The sequence below is a fragment of the Callospermophilus lateralis genome, chromosome 4 (genome assembly GCF_048772815.1).
Source record: "Callospermophilus lateralis isolate mCalLat2 chromosome 4, mCalLat2.hap1, whole genome shotgun sequence".
In the NCBI taxonomy this organism is placed as follows: domain Eukaryota; kingdom Metazoa; phylum Chordata; class Mammalia; order Rodentia; family Sciuridae; genus Callospermophilus; species Callospermophilus lateralis.
The window spans coordinates 158,712,735-158,724,392 of NC_135308.1; the positions used below are offsets into that span (position 1 = coordinate 158,712,735).

Here is an 11,658-nt window from a genome sequence, read left to right on the forward strand (position 1 = left end):
GGGATCCCTTTCGAGCAGAGCAGGAGTCGGGAAGCGCCCACCCCCTCGCACCTGTGCCCACCCTCTGCCACCTCGTCACACCATGGTCCCTGTGTCTAGCCTCAGACTGACAGAGCTCTGGTGGCTGCCTGGCATTTCTGCCAAGCTGGGCTGGGGACACTCAGTCCTCAGCACTTCCTCTGACCCCAGAGGTGGGGAGGGCGCGCAGAGACTCAGGAGAGACTGGAGTCCTCCTCCGCCGGAGGGGATGAGGGGACCTGGGTGCTCACGATGGCTGCCTTTGCCTCCTCGGGGATAATGACACGCTCCTTCCCACCTGCGTGGACCCACTCCCTATGGCTTCTTCACACCCACGTCCCCACCTCGGGCTGTGCACACCCCAGACATGGCATCCAGGGGCAGCCACGGGCAGGGAAGCCTCAGCTTGCACGCTCCCCCACGTCCCACCCGTCCCCGGCGCACACACCTGCACGTGCTGTGCACAGTCGGTCCCTTGGGGCTGGGCTGAGCCAGCGGGCTGCGTGTCACCCACAGTGCTGAAGCTGTTGAAGATGGCCACGGGGATGCGGGCCCTGCTGGACACCGTGGTGCAGGCTCTGCCCCAGGTAAGAGTTGCTCCAGGAGGAACCTGTGGGAGGCCACGCAGGGGAGGGGACTCTGAGGCTCACCTGGAAGGCATGGCCCGTGGTGTGGAGGGAGGGGTCAGAATGAGACCCTGGCCTGGGAGGGGGACCTTGAGCAGTCAGAAAAGTCCCTTGATCTGTGCCAGGCCCCACTGCCACCCTCTCCCCAGTGCCCGGGGCTCCGTTTAGGTGGCCTGGGCGCTGAGCCCCCTGGGCACTCACTGATTCATTAGGACTTACCCAGTCTCAAGGGCCTTTGGGGTCTTAAGACCAGCGGTGTAGACACAGCACACTCAGAATAAGAATGAAGACGGCCCAGGGAGGTGGGGGCCTTGCTGGAGACGCCTGTGGGTTCTCTTCTCAAGTTTAGTGTGAGCTTCCTGGCAGCCCGGCTACAGAGGGAGGGTGACGGGCTCTCCTCCTGTCTGGTGGGAGAGGAAGGGCATTCGCTCAGAGATGGGCTTCCCCCTCACCCATGGGAGATGGCAGGGGTGGGGTGCAGAGCTTGGGGGTGTGCAGCAGGAAGTGAGCTGGAGCCTCCAGGCCTGGGATCAAGGCATGCGTCTGACCTCCTGTCTCGGTCTCCTTGCCCGTGGAGCGGGGTGCTGGCAGTGAGGCCGGGGCAGCTTTGCACGAGCAGAGCCTGCTCCACGCGGTGCCGGCTGAGCAGCCGGAGGTGGGAGCCGGTGTGGTGGTGGGTGCCCAGCCTCCTGGCTCCCTGCTGCGCCCCTCTCCTGAGCTCTGACCCTGAGCACCCTGTCCTGGCCCCCAGTGCTGTGCTGGCGCGGGGCACGTGGAGGTCCAGGAGGATCCAGCTTTCCGTAGGAGGCAGACGGTGGTCATCACAGTCACGTCAGCACTTTAGGAGAGCACATGACAAGTATAGTGTGTCCAAGGGTCGGGGGCAGAGCTTGCCCACGACATCTGCCGTGTGGACAGTGGACATTTCCTCAGTGGTACGTGAAGCCTGGTGGAAAGGAGACCTTGACCCTTTCCGTGCAGAGGGAGGAGGCCTCAGGGAAGGCTCCTCAGAGGAGGTGACCCAGGAGTTGGGCTTTGAGGCGCGAGGACGAGTCATTGAGCAAAGACAGAGGGAACAGGGTGTACAAAGGTACCACGGGGTCCTTTTCCACAGGACTGAAGTCCCAGGTTCAAGATCAGGCTGGGAGGGGAACCCCAGGCCAGGACAGAAGACCTGGGTTCTGAGGCAGTAAACTTGGACGTTATCCTGCAGGGACGGGGTGCCACAGGAGGGTCTGGGCAAGGGAGGCCTTTTAGAAAGTTGCCCTGATGACTGTGAGGAGAATGGAGGGGAGAGTGGAGGCAGGGAGGCTAGGGAGGAGGCTGCCCGGGCCATCCAGGCCTTGGGGTGCTGGGGTGGAGGGAGAAGACTGATGGGAAGGTGAAGGGACCCTGGTTAAGGAGCCCCCAACCCTGGGCCTGAGCAGGGCGACAAGCTGAGCTGCGAGGGCCTCTGCCAAGCCGGATCCTTCTCAGCTCCCAGGGCCTCCAGCTGGGCCTCCAGCTTGGCCTCGGAGGTGCTCACTGAGTGCTTGTCTCATTAGTGAACTGAACGTGATTTAATGAGCCAGACACCGGCTTGGAGAGCGGCTGGGAAGGAAGCTGCTCTGGAGCCTTCGTGATCAGGGGCTCGCTTTCAGCAATTAGCAGGAACGCGCCTGATCCCACTCACAGCGCCTTCGGAGGGCCCGGGAGGGATGGCATTTCCAGGGCAGGGACAGATGGGCCTTAGGCGGTCTCAGGCGGGCGGATGGAACTGGGTTTGGAATCTGGGGCTTGTCCTCCCGCGGGAGCCGTGGGTCGCCACGCTGGCTGCGTCTGTCTCTAGTGTTCTGTGCCCACGGGCTGCGGGCCGTGAGGGTTGTCTGTTCCTCACTGCGGCCCCGCGCTGGCCTGAGGAGCCACAGCGGACTTCACCCAGTCCTTAGGAGCAGGGTCTTCCCAGACCTGCAGAGGACAGTGCCAGGGCACACCTGTTACAGTGGTGCTGTCGGGGTGTGTTCATTCCACCAGGGGAATCCAGGCGGGCTTCGCAAAAAGGTGGCACTGCTGCAGACTCCCCGTGGCCGAGGGGCGTGGGTGGGCGTGGCCTGGGAGGATGGTTCAGGGATGGAATGAGCCAGCCGGGTGTGGAAACAGGTGAAGACTTGGCTAGCGTTTCATTATTCTGTGCCCTTGCTGTCCTGCCCACCCTCCAGGAGGTCGCGGGGGCAGCCATGGGCACACAGCTGGGCCCTCCCTGGCCAGGGCCGCCGCCCCTGCCCTCCCCTGCCCTCTGCCCCCCCAGCCCCTCTGCCGCTGACCACTGGCCCCGCCTGCCTCTCCCTGCAGGTGGGCAACCTGGGCCTCCTCTTTATGCTGCTCTTCTTCATCTACGCCGCCCTGGGGGTGGAGCTCTTTGGGAAGCTGGGTGAGTGACCCCTGAGGCCCTGGCAGCCTGGGGGAGCCTGAACCACCCCTCCACTCTGTCACTGTACTGGGAGATGCCCCGGTGGGCGGAGCCTGAGCTTCTATGGGTGGCCCCTGGCCCACCTGTGCTCCTGGCCGGTGGTGGTCCCCTAGGCCCCAGCTGTCTGGTCCCCAGGGACCCTGTCATCCCCTGCTCCTGGGCCAGTGTCCAACTTCAGCCAGGACCTCCCCAGCAGGCAGAGGGGCCCAGGCAGGGCAGAGGGCAGCGTGGCACTGAGCTCAGCCCTTGGATCAGCCCCAAGGTTAGCTCCAGAAAGTGGGTTCCCTGAGGGGCTGGCCCCTACCCCACCCCATCCTCTTTCAGCCCCTGATTCTCGGGTTGGAGGAGAAGCTGGATGCTCCTGAACCTGAGCCCCAGCCTGCGTAGCACCTCCCTAGCCTGGTGTCTCTAGCTGTGGGCAGTCTGCACGCACTGGGGGTCACGGTGGGGAATCTGGGAGGAAGCTGGGGGCCCCCTCAGGTTGGGCCGTGCAGGGGGCTCTGTCTGCGGGACGGGCTGAGCCCCTCTCTGCTTTCAGTCTGCAATGACGAGAACCCTTGCGAGGGCATGAGCCGGCACGCCACCTTTGAGAACTTCGGCATGGCCTTCCTCACGCTCTTCCAGGTCTCCACAGGCGACAACTGGAACGGGATCATGAAGGTGCTTGTGGGCGGGCTGGGGAGGGAGGCTGGGGGGGTGTTCTGAACTGAGTGCAGGTGCCACTCCTGCTGGTCGCCGCGCCCTCTTGCACACCCAGCATCCTCTTGCACACAGGAGAGGAGCAGAGGAACCTGCCTGGGGCCCTGCGGCCCAGCAAGGTGGCTCTGAGGCCAGGATAGGGAGTGCCGTCCTCTAGGGCCTCTGCAAGAGGGGGGCGGGAGGGTGGAACATGGGGAGGCACCATTTGTCACCCGCTGGCCTCCTTGGGTGGAGACTGGCAGCCGAGTGTCCCTTTCCACATCCCACATGGGCCTCTCTAGAATGACCCCAGCAAGTGAGGGGACATCAGGGCGGCTGGGAGGAGGCGGGAGGAGCAGCCCCCTCACAGGGGCGCCGGCAGGTGGCGAGACCTCCCCTGCTTTGTTGGTTGGGGGTTGAGGTGACCTAAGAGCCAGACGGCAGGGACAGACCCCTTAGAAGACCCCTGGATGTCCTGGTTGGGCCTGATGGTGGCCCTGGGAAGCAGGGGGTGAAGTGGGTGGAGTGAGCCGGGAGGTGGCAGGGCCACCAGGGACCCAGCTGAAGCCGAGGCAGGCAGATGCCACCACAAGCCAGGTGGGGTGGGGGCCGTGAGGACCTGGGGGGGTCGGACCCCGGGCTGTCACCTCACGGCTCCCGCCCGCAGGACACGCTGCGGGACTGCACGCAGGAGGAGCACAGCTGCCTGAGCAGCCTGCAGTTCGTGTCGCCGCTGTACTTCGTCAGCTTCGTGCTCACTGCGCAGTTCGTGCTCATCAACGTGGTGGTGGCCGTGCTCATGAAACACCTGGACGACAGCAACAAGGAGGCGCAGGAGGACGCCGAGATGGACGCCGAGATCGAGCTGGAGATGGCACATGGCCTGGGCCCCAGCCCTCGGCCGCCCCCCAGCTCCCCGGGGGCCCCGGGCCGAGGGCCAGGGGGGGCGGGCGGCGGGGGTGACGCCGAGGGCCGCCTGTGCCGGCGCTGCTACTCCCCAGCCCAGGTGGGTGGCCGCCTCCGAGGGCGCCAGGGTCCCCAGGAGGCGGGCACTGTGGGCTGGGGGACAGTGGGGCTGGGGAGGCCTCCTACAGAGACCTCTGTCTTTTGGGGCCCCATCATGCTCAGCTCCAAAAGGGGTGACCCTGTGACGAGGGGACAGGGTCCAGGCCACGGGCGCAGAGACCGGGAGGGCAGCTCTGCCCCACCCACCCGCAGTCCCGGGACCCGGTCGATAATCCCACCTGTCCCCACCCCGTCCCCGTCCGCCTAGGAGAACCTGTGGCTGGACAGCGTCTCTTTAATCATCAAGGACTCCTTGGAGGGGGAGCTGACCATCATCGACAACCTGTCTGGCTCCATCTTCCACCACTACGCCTCGCCTGCCGGCTGCGAGAAGTGTCACCATGACCAACAGGAGGTAGCAGCAGCCAGGGAGGAGGCTGGTCCTCGTGTGGGTGCCGTGAGGCCTGTAGGGGTCCTGCTCTGGGCCCCAGAGCCACGTGGTCCTGGAGGCTGGGCAGGTGGCCTCTGCCCCCGTCCCCACAGCTCCCTGTCTCTCTGGGGTGGGGGGCACAGGGCTCTCGCTGGGGAGCCCCAGCCTCAGAGATCAGATCAGGTGAGATCAGTGGCCACAAGTTCCCAGGGTCTCTGGGCCCTGCCTGTGACACACTGAGCAGGAAGTCCACCCAGGCGACAGGAGCCGACCTGGCCCAGCCTCCACGGGCACTTGGAGGTGGGCTGCCAGGCCTGGTTCCCCTCAGAGGTGACCCCGTGTCACATCGTGGTCACTGTGCCCAACAGGCCCCTCGACCTCTCTGAACACTGCCCTCTGTCCTCCCTGAGTCCCGTCACCGGGTGCTCTGCTTCCCAGGCCTGCTGCCCCCGCCACAGGTGACCAGGCGCCGTCTCTCTCCCAGGTGCAGCTGGCCGAGACGGAGGCCTTCTCCCTGAACTCGGACAGGTCCTCGTCCATCCTGCTAGGTGACGACCTGAGCCTCGAGGAGCCCGCGGTCTGCCCGCCTGGCCCCAAGGACAGCAAGGTGAGCAGCCCCCAGGGCCCCTGCACCCTCTGCTGCCCTCCGGCAGGATTTGGGGTGCGCAGTGGCTGGGCTCAGGCAGGGTGCAGCCTAGTTAGTCGCCCTTGACTCTGAGAACAAGTCGTGGAAATCTGGGGGTCCGAGTCCACCTGTCTTGAGGGGCATCCAGGTAGCTCTGGAGGAACTGCTAGGCAGGGCCACCTTGGGCTGCGGGGCTGAGGAATGCCAGAGCTCAGTGCTGTGGCCAGAGAGGGTCATGCCCCCATTTACAGATGTACAGACAGAGGCTCAGCAGAGGGAAGGGCCACCCACGGCATGCGACAGGGAGGCTGCTGTGGCCTCTCCTCCTGTGCCCTTGCCTCCACTGCCCTTGGCTTGGCTTCTGCCCTGGGCCAGGGTCTGCACAGGCTCTTGGTTCCAGAGGATGAGGGGGATCTGCTGCCCTCAAGGATCTAAGAGTCAAGAGGAGAGAAAATGGGGAACCACTGGTTGGGGTGTTGGAGGGGGCTGCCTGGAGGAGGGGCCCTTCCGCTGAGAGATGGGAAGGTGGCGGTATTGAGGGTGAGGGAGGGGAGGTGGGCCTTCCAGGCATCCAGGGCAGACGGAACCAGGGACAGAGCAGCAGGGCCATGAGGTGGCTGCGGCAGGCCCAGCCTCTGTCCCCCCTCCACCTTCCTGACCTGTCCACCTCCTTTCCTGCAGGGTGAGCTGGACCCGCCTGAGCTCACACGGGTGGGGGACCTGGGCGAGTGTTTCTTCCCCTTGTCCAACATGGCCATGTCCACGGGTGCAGAGAACTTCCTGTGTGAGATGGAGGCAATCCCGTTCAACCCTGTCCGGTCCTGGCTGAAACACGAGAGCAGCCAAGGTGAGGGATGGGGCCCCCAGCCCCCCGAGCCTGATCTTGGGCATCTGCTTCAGACCGAGGTGGTTGAGTTTTTCCTTGGTATTTTTGCCCAGACTGTTATATTTATTCCAGAAAGAACCAGATGGATATCTGACAATGAGATAGACTCTGAGGTTTGATATAATTATGATAAAATATCAAGAGCCAAATGCTCCAGAGATGAGATAATAATTATAATAGAAGCTGGGCTAAGCTAATGCTGAGGTTCCTGGGAGCTGTGGTGAAAAGGGAAGCAGGTTGTTCACACAGCTCTCTTTGTTAAGCAGAAGGAAAGCTGCCTGATTATTGAGTTGTTTTGTAGAGGTAGGGGACTGAGCTTGCCTGTCCCTTGGGCTCACCTTTGCCTGTAGTCGTCTTGGAGGGTGACAGGTTCACAACACTTTCTGGGGAACAGAGCAGAGAAAAGAAATCCAGCAGAAGAGAGACCCCAGACTCTGAGCCCACCCCAAGGCCTCTTTTGAAATGTCTGCCCTGGGTGCCTCTGAGGTACTGGGGTAGGTAGGTGCTTCTCCAAGGACCCTCACTAAAGCTAATAGCATCTCTGCTGGACATGGTGGCTGAGGTGCCGAGACCACCAGACTTCTTTTTTTAATACTTACTTTTTAGTTGTAGGTGGACACCATATCTTTATTTTATTTTTACATGGTGCTGAGGATCGAACCCAGTGCCTTGGGTTTGCTAGGCAAGCGCTCTACCCCTGAGCCCCAGCCCCCACCAGACTTCTTGAAGTAAAAATCTGGGCATAGGGTCGGACCCAAGAGCCTTTTTGATTGAATGGAATCTCATCCCCTTAGTGAACCGTTTCTGTTGCCTTTTTCCTTAAACAATAAAGCCGTGTAGACTAGGGATCCCACCTGGGGACATTCAGGCTGTGTGGCCATCTGGGGTGCCTACTTATATATTTCCAAATCCTGTGCCCACCCCATCCTGAAAGGTGTGGAGGGGACTGTGGGGAGGCTGCTGCTGCTTGTCCTCCCCAGCACACCCAAGCCCTGCCCTGGCCTCAGGCTCACCAACCTGTGCCTCTCTGTCCATCCCCAGCACAGCCGACTGCCAGACCCTGCAGCTTCTGTCTGCTGGGCTCAGCCAGTGCAGGCCCCTGCCCAGAGCTGGGAAGGTCAGCCCTGACTGTTGTCCTAGAGGGCCAGGCCCCTGGGGTGTCAGGCCTGAGGGTAGCTATTGCTAGGGAGTCAGCACTTAAGAATACTTGGTTCTGGGTGGAGACTCTGCCGCTGCTGCTTATTCAGGGCCTGCTGGATGCCTCCAGGTAGCATCTGGTCTGGTTTTCACAGGAAGAGACATGGTCAGGCTTTAAACCTGGTCTGCTTGGCTCCTAAAGCTGTGGCTCTGCTCAGTACCTGTCCTCCAGGAGTCACTCTGGCTGGCTCAGTGCTTCCTGCTGTCACAGTTGGCTGACTGAGGCTCAGAGAGCAGGACTCTCTGTGGCCCTTCCCTGGCAACCCCGTCAGAGCCTGCTCAGCGCCCAGCCTTCAGGGCCACCTGCAGCCCGAGCCTGCCCCAGCTCTGTCTCTTTTCTCCTCGGCAGCGCCCCCCACCCCCTATTCCCCAGATGCCTCCAGCCCACTGCTGACCATGCCTGCCGAGTTCTTCCACCCGGCTGTGTCTGCCAGCCAGAAAGCGCAGGATAAGGGCGCTGGCCCTGGGACCCTCCCCAAGATCGCCCTGCAGGGCTCCTGGGCATCCCTGCGGTCCCCGAGTGTCAACTGCACGCTCCTCCGGCAGGTATGGGCACCCCCTGAGTTCATCAGAAGGGGGTTTTGTGGGGGGTGGGGCTCTGGGTGGGTGTGGCAGGGGCTTGATGGGAGCAAAGGTGGAAGGTGGGGCTGCTGGGTATTGGACTGCCTGGAGCTAGAGCCCCCATGTCTTCATGCACACAGAAGGACCACAGCACATAGTGCAGAAGGACCACAGCACATAGTGCAGAGGCCAGCAGACCATTTGTGGTGGTGGAGGTGGGGCTGGCAGGCACTCCTGCCTCATTTATCCATTCAGGGATGGCTGACCCTGGCTGTGTCCTGGGGTGCCTGGGGTGCCAGGTGGTGTGCCCCAGCAGGCAGCAGGCACAGTTTCCCTGCCCCAGGGCTGATAGCTCCTGTTTGGAGTGTGTGCAGCCCGGTGGGCGCAGAGAAGACAACTGTCTACACAGTGCAGTGTATTGGGAAGTGATGCCTGCTGGGAGAGTGGGCACAGGAGGGGCTGGGCGTGGGGGGCTGGAGGCCTTCCTGAGGAAGGTGGGGAGGTGCTGGTGGAAGGGTGGGCCTGGAGGACAGGGGCCCTGTGGGTGTGAGCTCCTGCTGCGGGCCTCCACCTCCTCGGCCCAACATCAGATGTCTGGACTGGGCTGGGCCCCCTGTGAAAGGCAGGGCTGGGTTCTGACTTGGGTCTGAGAAGATGACTCTGGCTGCCCACTGAGTGAGCAGAGGGACCGGGTGCCCCATGCAGTGACTGCCACGAGCCCCCATAAGCTCAGGTGTGGTAGAGGGCAAAGCTGTGAGACCTGGGAGTTCCTGAAGGGTTGGAGGGGCTGCGCCCACCCCAGAAGGATGGCCCCTTCCAGCTTAGGGACTCCGAAGGCCCCAGCCCCTCCTCCCTCCTGCAGGCCACCGTGAGTGACACGTCGCTGGACGCCAGCCCCAGCAGCTCTGCGGGCAGCCTGCAGACCACGCTGGAGGACAGCCTGACCCTGAGCGACAGTCCGCGGCGCGCCCTGGGGCCGCCCGTTCCGGCCGCCGGGCCGCGGGCTGGCCTGTCGCCGGCCACGCGCCGCCGGCTGAGCCTGCGGGGCCGCGGCCTGTTCAGCCTGCGCGGGCTGCGCGCGCACCAGCGCAGCCACAGCAGCGGCGGGTCCACCAGCCCGGGCTGCACCCTGCACGACTCCATGGACCCGTCGGACGAGGAGGGCCGCGGCGGCGCGGGCGGCGGCGGCGCGGGCAGCGAGCACTCGGAGACGCTCAGCAGCCTGTCGCTCACGTCGCTCTTCTGCCCGCCGCCCGCGCCGCCGCCGCCCGGCCTCACGCCCGCGCGCAAGTTCAGCAGCACCAGCAGCCTGGCCGCGCGCCCCGCGCCCCGCGCCGCGCTCGCCCGCGGCCTGGCGCGCAGCCCCTCGTGGGCCGCGGACCGCAGCAAGGACCCGCCGCGCCGGGCGCAGCCCGCCCCGGGCCTGGGCCCCGCGGCGCCCGAACCGCAGCCGCCGCCCGGGGATCTGGAGGCGGCGGACGCCGCGAGCAAGAGGAAGAGATGAGGGCCGCAGGGGCCGCGCCGGACGCCACTGTCGCCCGCCCGCCCCGTCTCACCTTCTTTTACCTCAGGAGCCAGGGAGCAGACAGCAATACTCGGTCCCCACCCCGGAGCGGGGCCGCCCGGGCCCTGGCGCCCGGGATTGAGGAGGGTCGGCCAGCGGGGCTCGCGCGGCCGGCCCCTCGGCGCATAGACGCATCTGTACGCAGCATAGATCCACGTAGACAGACGCATATATTTATTTTTTCTACTGAGAGCTTATGACTTCTAGAAAGTGCTAGAGTTGGGGGCAAGGCCGAGCCCTGGACAGGGGCTCGCTCTGCTGCTTAGGGCCAGGCCTCCCAGGGTGGATGGCCCTGCCCGCGCGGGGCAGCCGCATTTTGGGTGGCTCCCGGGTTGGGAGCAGCTGGAGGGATTCTCAGGGCTCAGAGGCCCGCAGCCCCGAGACAGGCCCCGAAGAGGTGCAATTCAGGGTGCACTTTTTTTTCCCTTTAAAGAGAGACGCTGCTAAGATCCCCCTCCACCCAAGTGTCGGGGTGTCTGTCTTGTCCTCTGTCTTGTTGTGAAGTCTTTTGTAGACACCTCAGAGCACACAAACTCCCTTAGTCAACCGGTTAGATGTTTTCTTTAGAAAATCAGGGGCGAGTAGTCCTATTTTCTAAGGGCAGGGGTCAGGGAGCGGGCAGCTCCAAGGCTGGCAGGGGGCCCTAGTGCCAAATGAAGTCCTGTCCTCAGTGAGCACTCTGCTGGGTGGGTTTCTGCCCCCTGGAAGGCCATGAGCTGGGATAGCTGCTTATATAGGATAGAGGACACATGAAGGGGACTGGGCAGATTTCAAGGGTCAAGGGTACCCACCTAGTCCGTGCAGGTGCCCCTGGACTCGGCAGTCAGTTGTGTGGGACTTACTGCTGTGGCTGCGGCATAAGCCCAGGCTGCAGCTGTTTCTGGGCTTGTGCTCACCCCCCACAGCAGCTCCTCTCCTTCCCTAGTGGAGTTCAGGGTACAGCAGGTCCCACGGGGTTCTAAGCAGGGGGCCACCTGCCCAGGCCTAGGGACCAGCCCCCTCCCTCTCCTCAGCTCCTTCACCCTCTAGGGGGTCACCTGGAGACCCAGGTCCTCCGACCCCCTGGTGGCCCATCCCTGGGTCTCTGTCTCACTGTCCCTAAGGTCAGATCTCTCTGTAGGAGTGCTTTTCAAACGGGTTCTGGACGGGTGTTTTTATTTGGATAGTTATGCATTTTTCCATTATTTATTAGAAAAAACATAACGTGTTGAACCTGTGATTTCACAGGCGTAGTGCTTAGGTCAAGGCTGAGTTCTAAAAAGCAAGTCGATCTAAAGTCAGTCTAAGGAAGGAGCTTGGAATGCGTTGACAGCAGTGTCTGCAGATTCAGCAGAAATGCAGCAGGGTTGGCAAATGCCATGCTTTGGCCGTTGGGGGCCTTGGCCTCTGCTGACGCCTGCCCAGCTGTGGGGGAAGTCCTTGCTCCCAAACCCTGACTTCAAAGACCTTGGCTTCCAGAGGGCTGTGTGGACAGGCTCTGGGGGAATTCTAGGCTGCCCCGGGGACCCTTGGGGCCTGGGTGCTGTAGCAGAGTGGAGAGGAGGGGGGTGATGGGCTTCACTGCCTGGAGGCCCTTCTCAGAGCTGAGGGGTGGCGGGGGAAGTGTCCTCAGGCCCACT

At 63.3% G+C, this 11,658-nt stretch overlaps 1 protein-coding gene across 1 annotated transcript in view; it reads left to right on the forward strand.

The window, feature by feature from the left end:
* Cacna1i (calcium voltage-gated channel subunit alpha1 I) overlaps positions 1 to 9,979 on the forward strand; it is a 79,914-nt gene extending 69,935 nt beyond the window's left edge. Inside the window, 9 exon segments of the mRNA XM_076853328.2 lie at positions 535 to 605; positions 2,976 to 3,054; positions 3,632 to 3,753; positions 4,439 to 4,777; positions 5,045 to 5,191; positions 5,691 to 5,813; positions 6,513 to 6,678; positions 8,264 to 8,460; positions 9,338 to 9,979. Of these exon segments, the coding sequence (XP_076709443.2) occupies positions 535 to 605; positions 2,976 to 3,054; positions 3,632 to 3,753; positions 4,439 to 4,777; positions 5,045 to 5,191; positions 5,691 to 5,813; positions 6,513 to 6,678; positions 8,264 to 8,460; positions 9,338 to 9,979 (1,886 nt within the window).
* Positions 9,980 to 11,658: the final 1,679 nt, after the last annotated feature.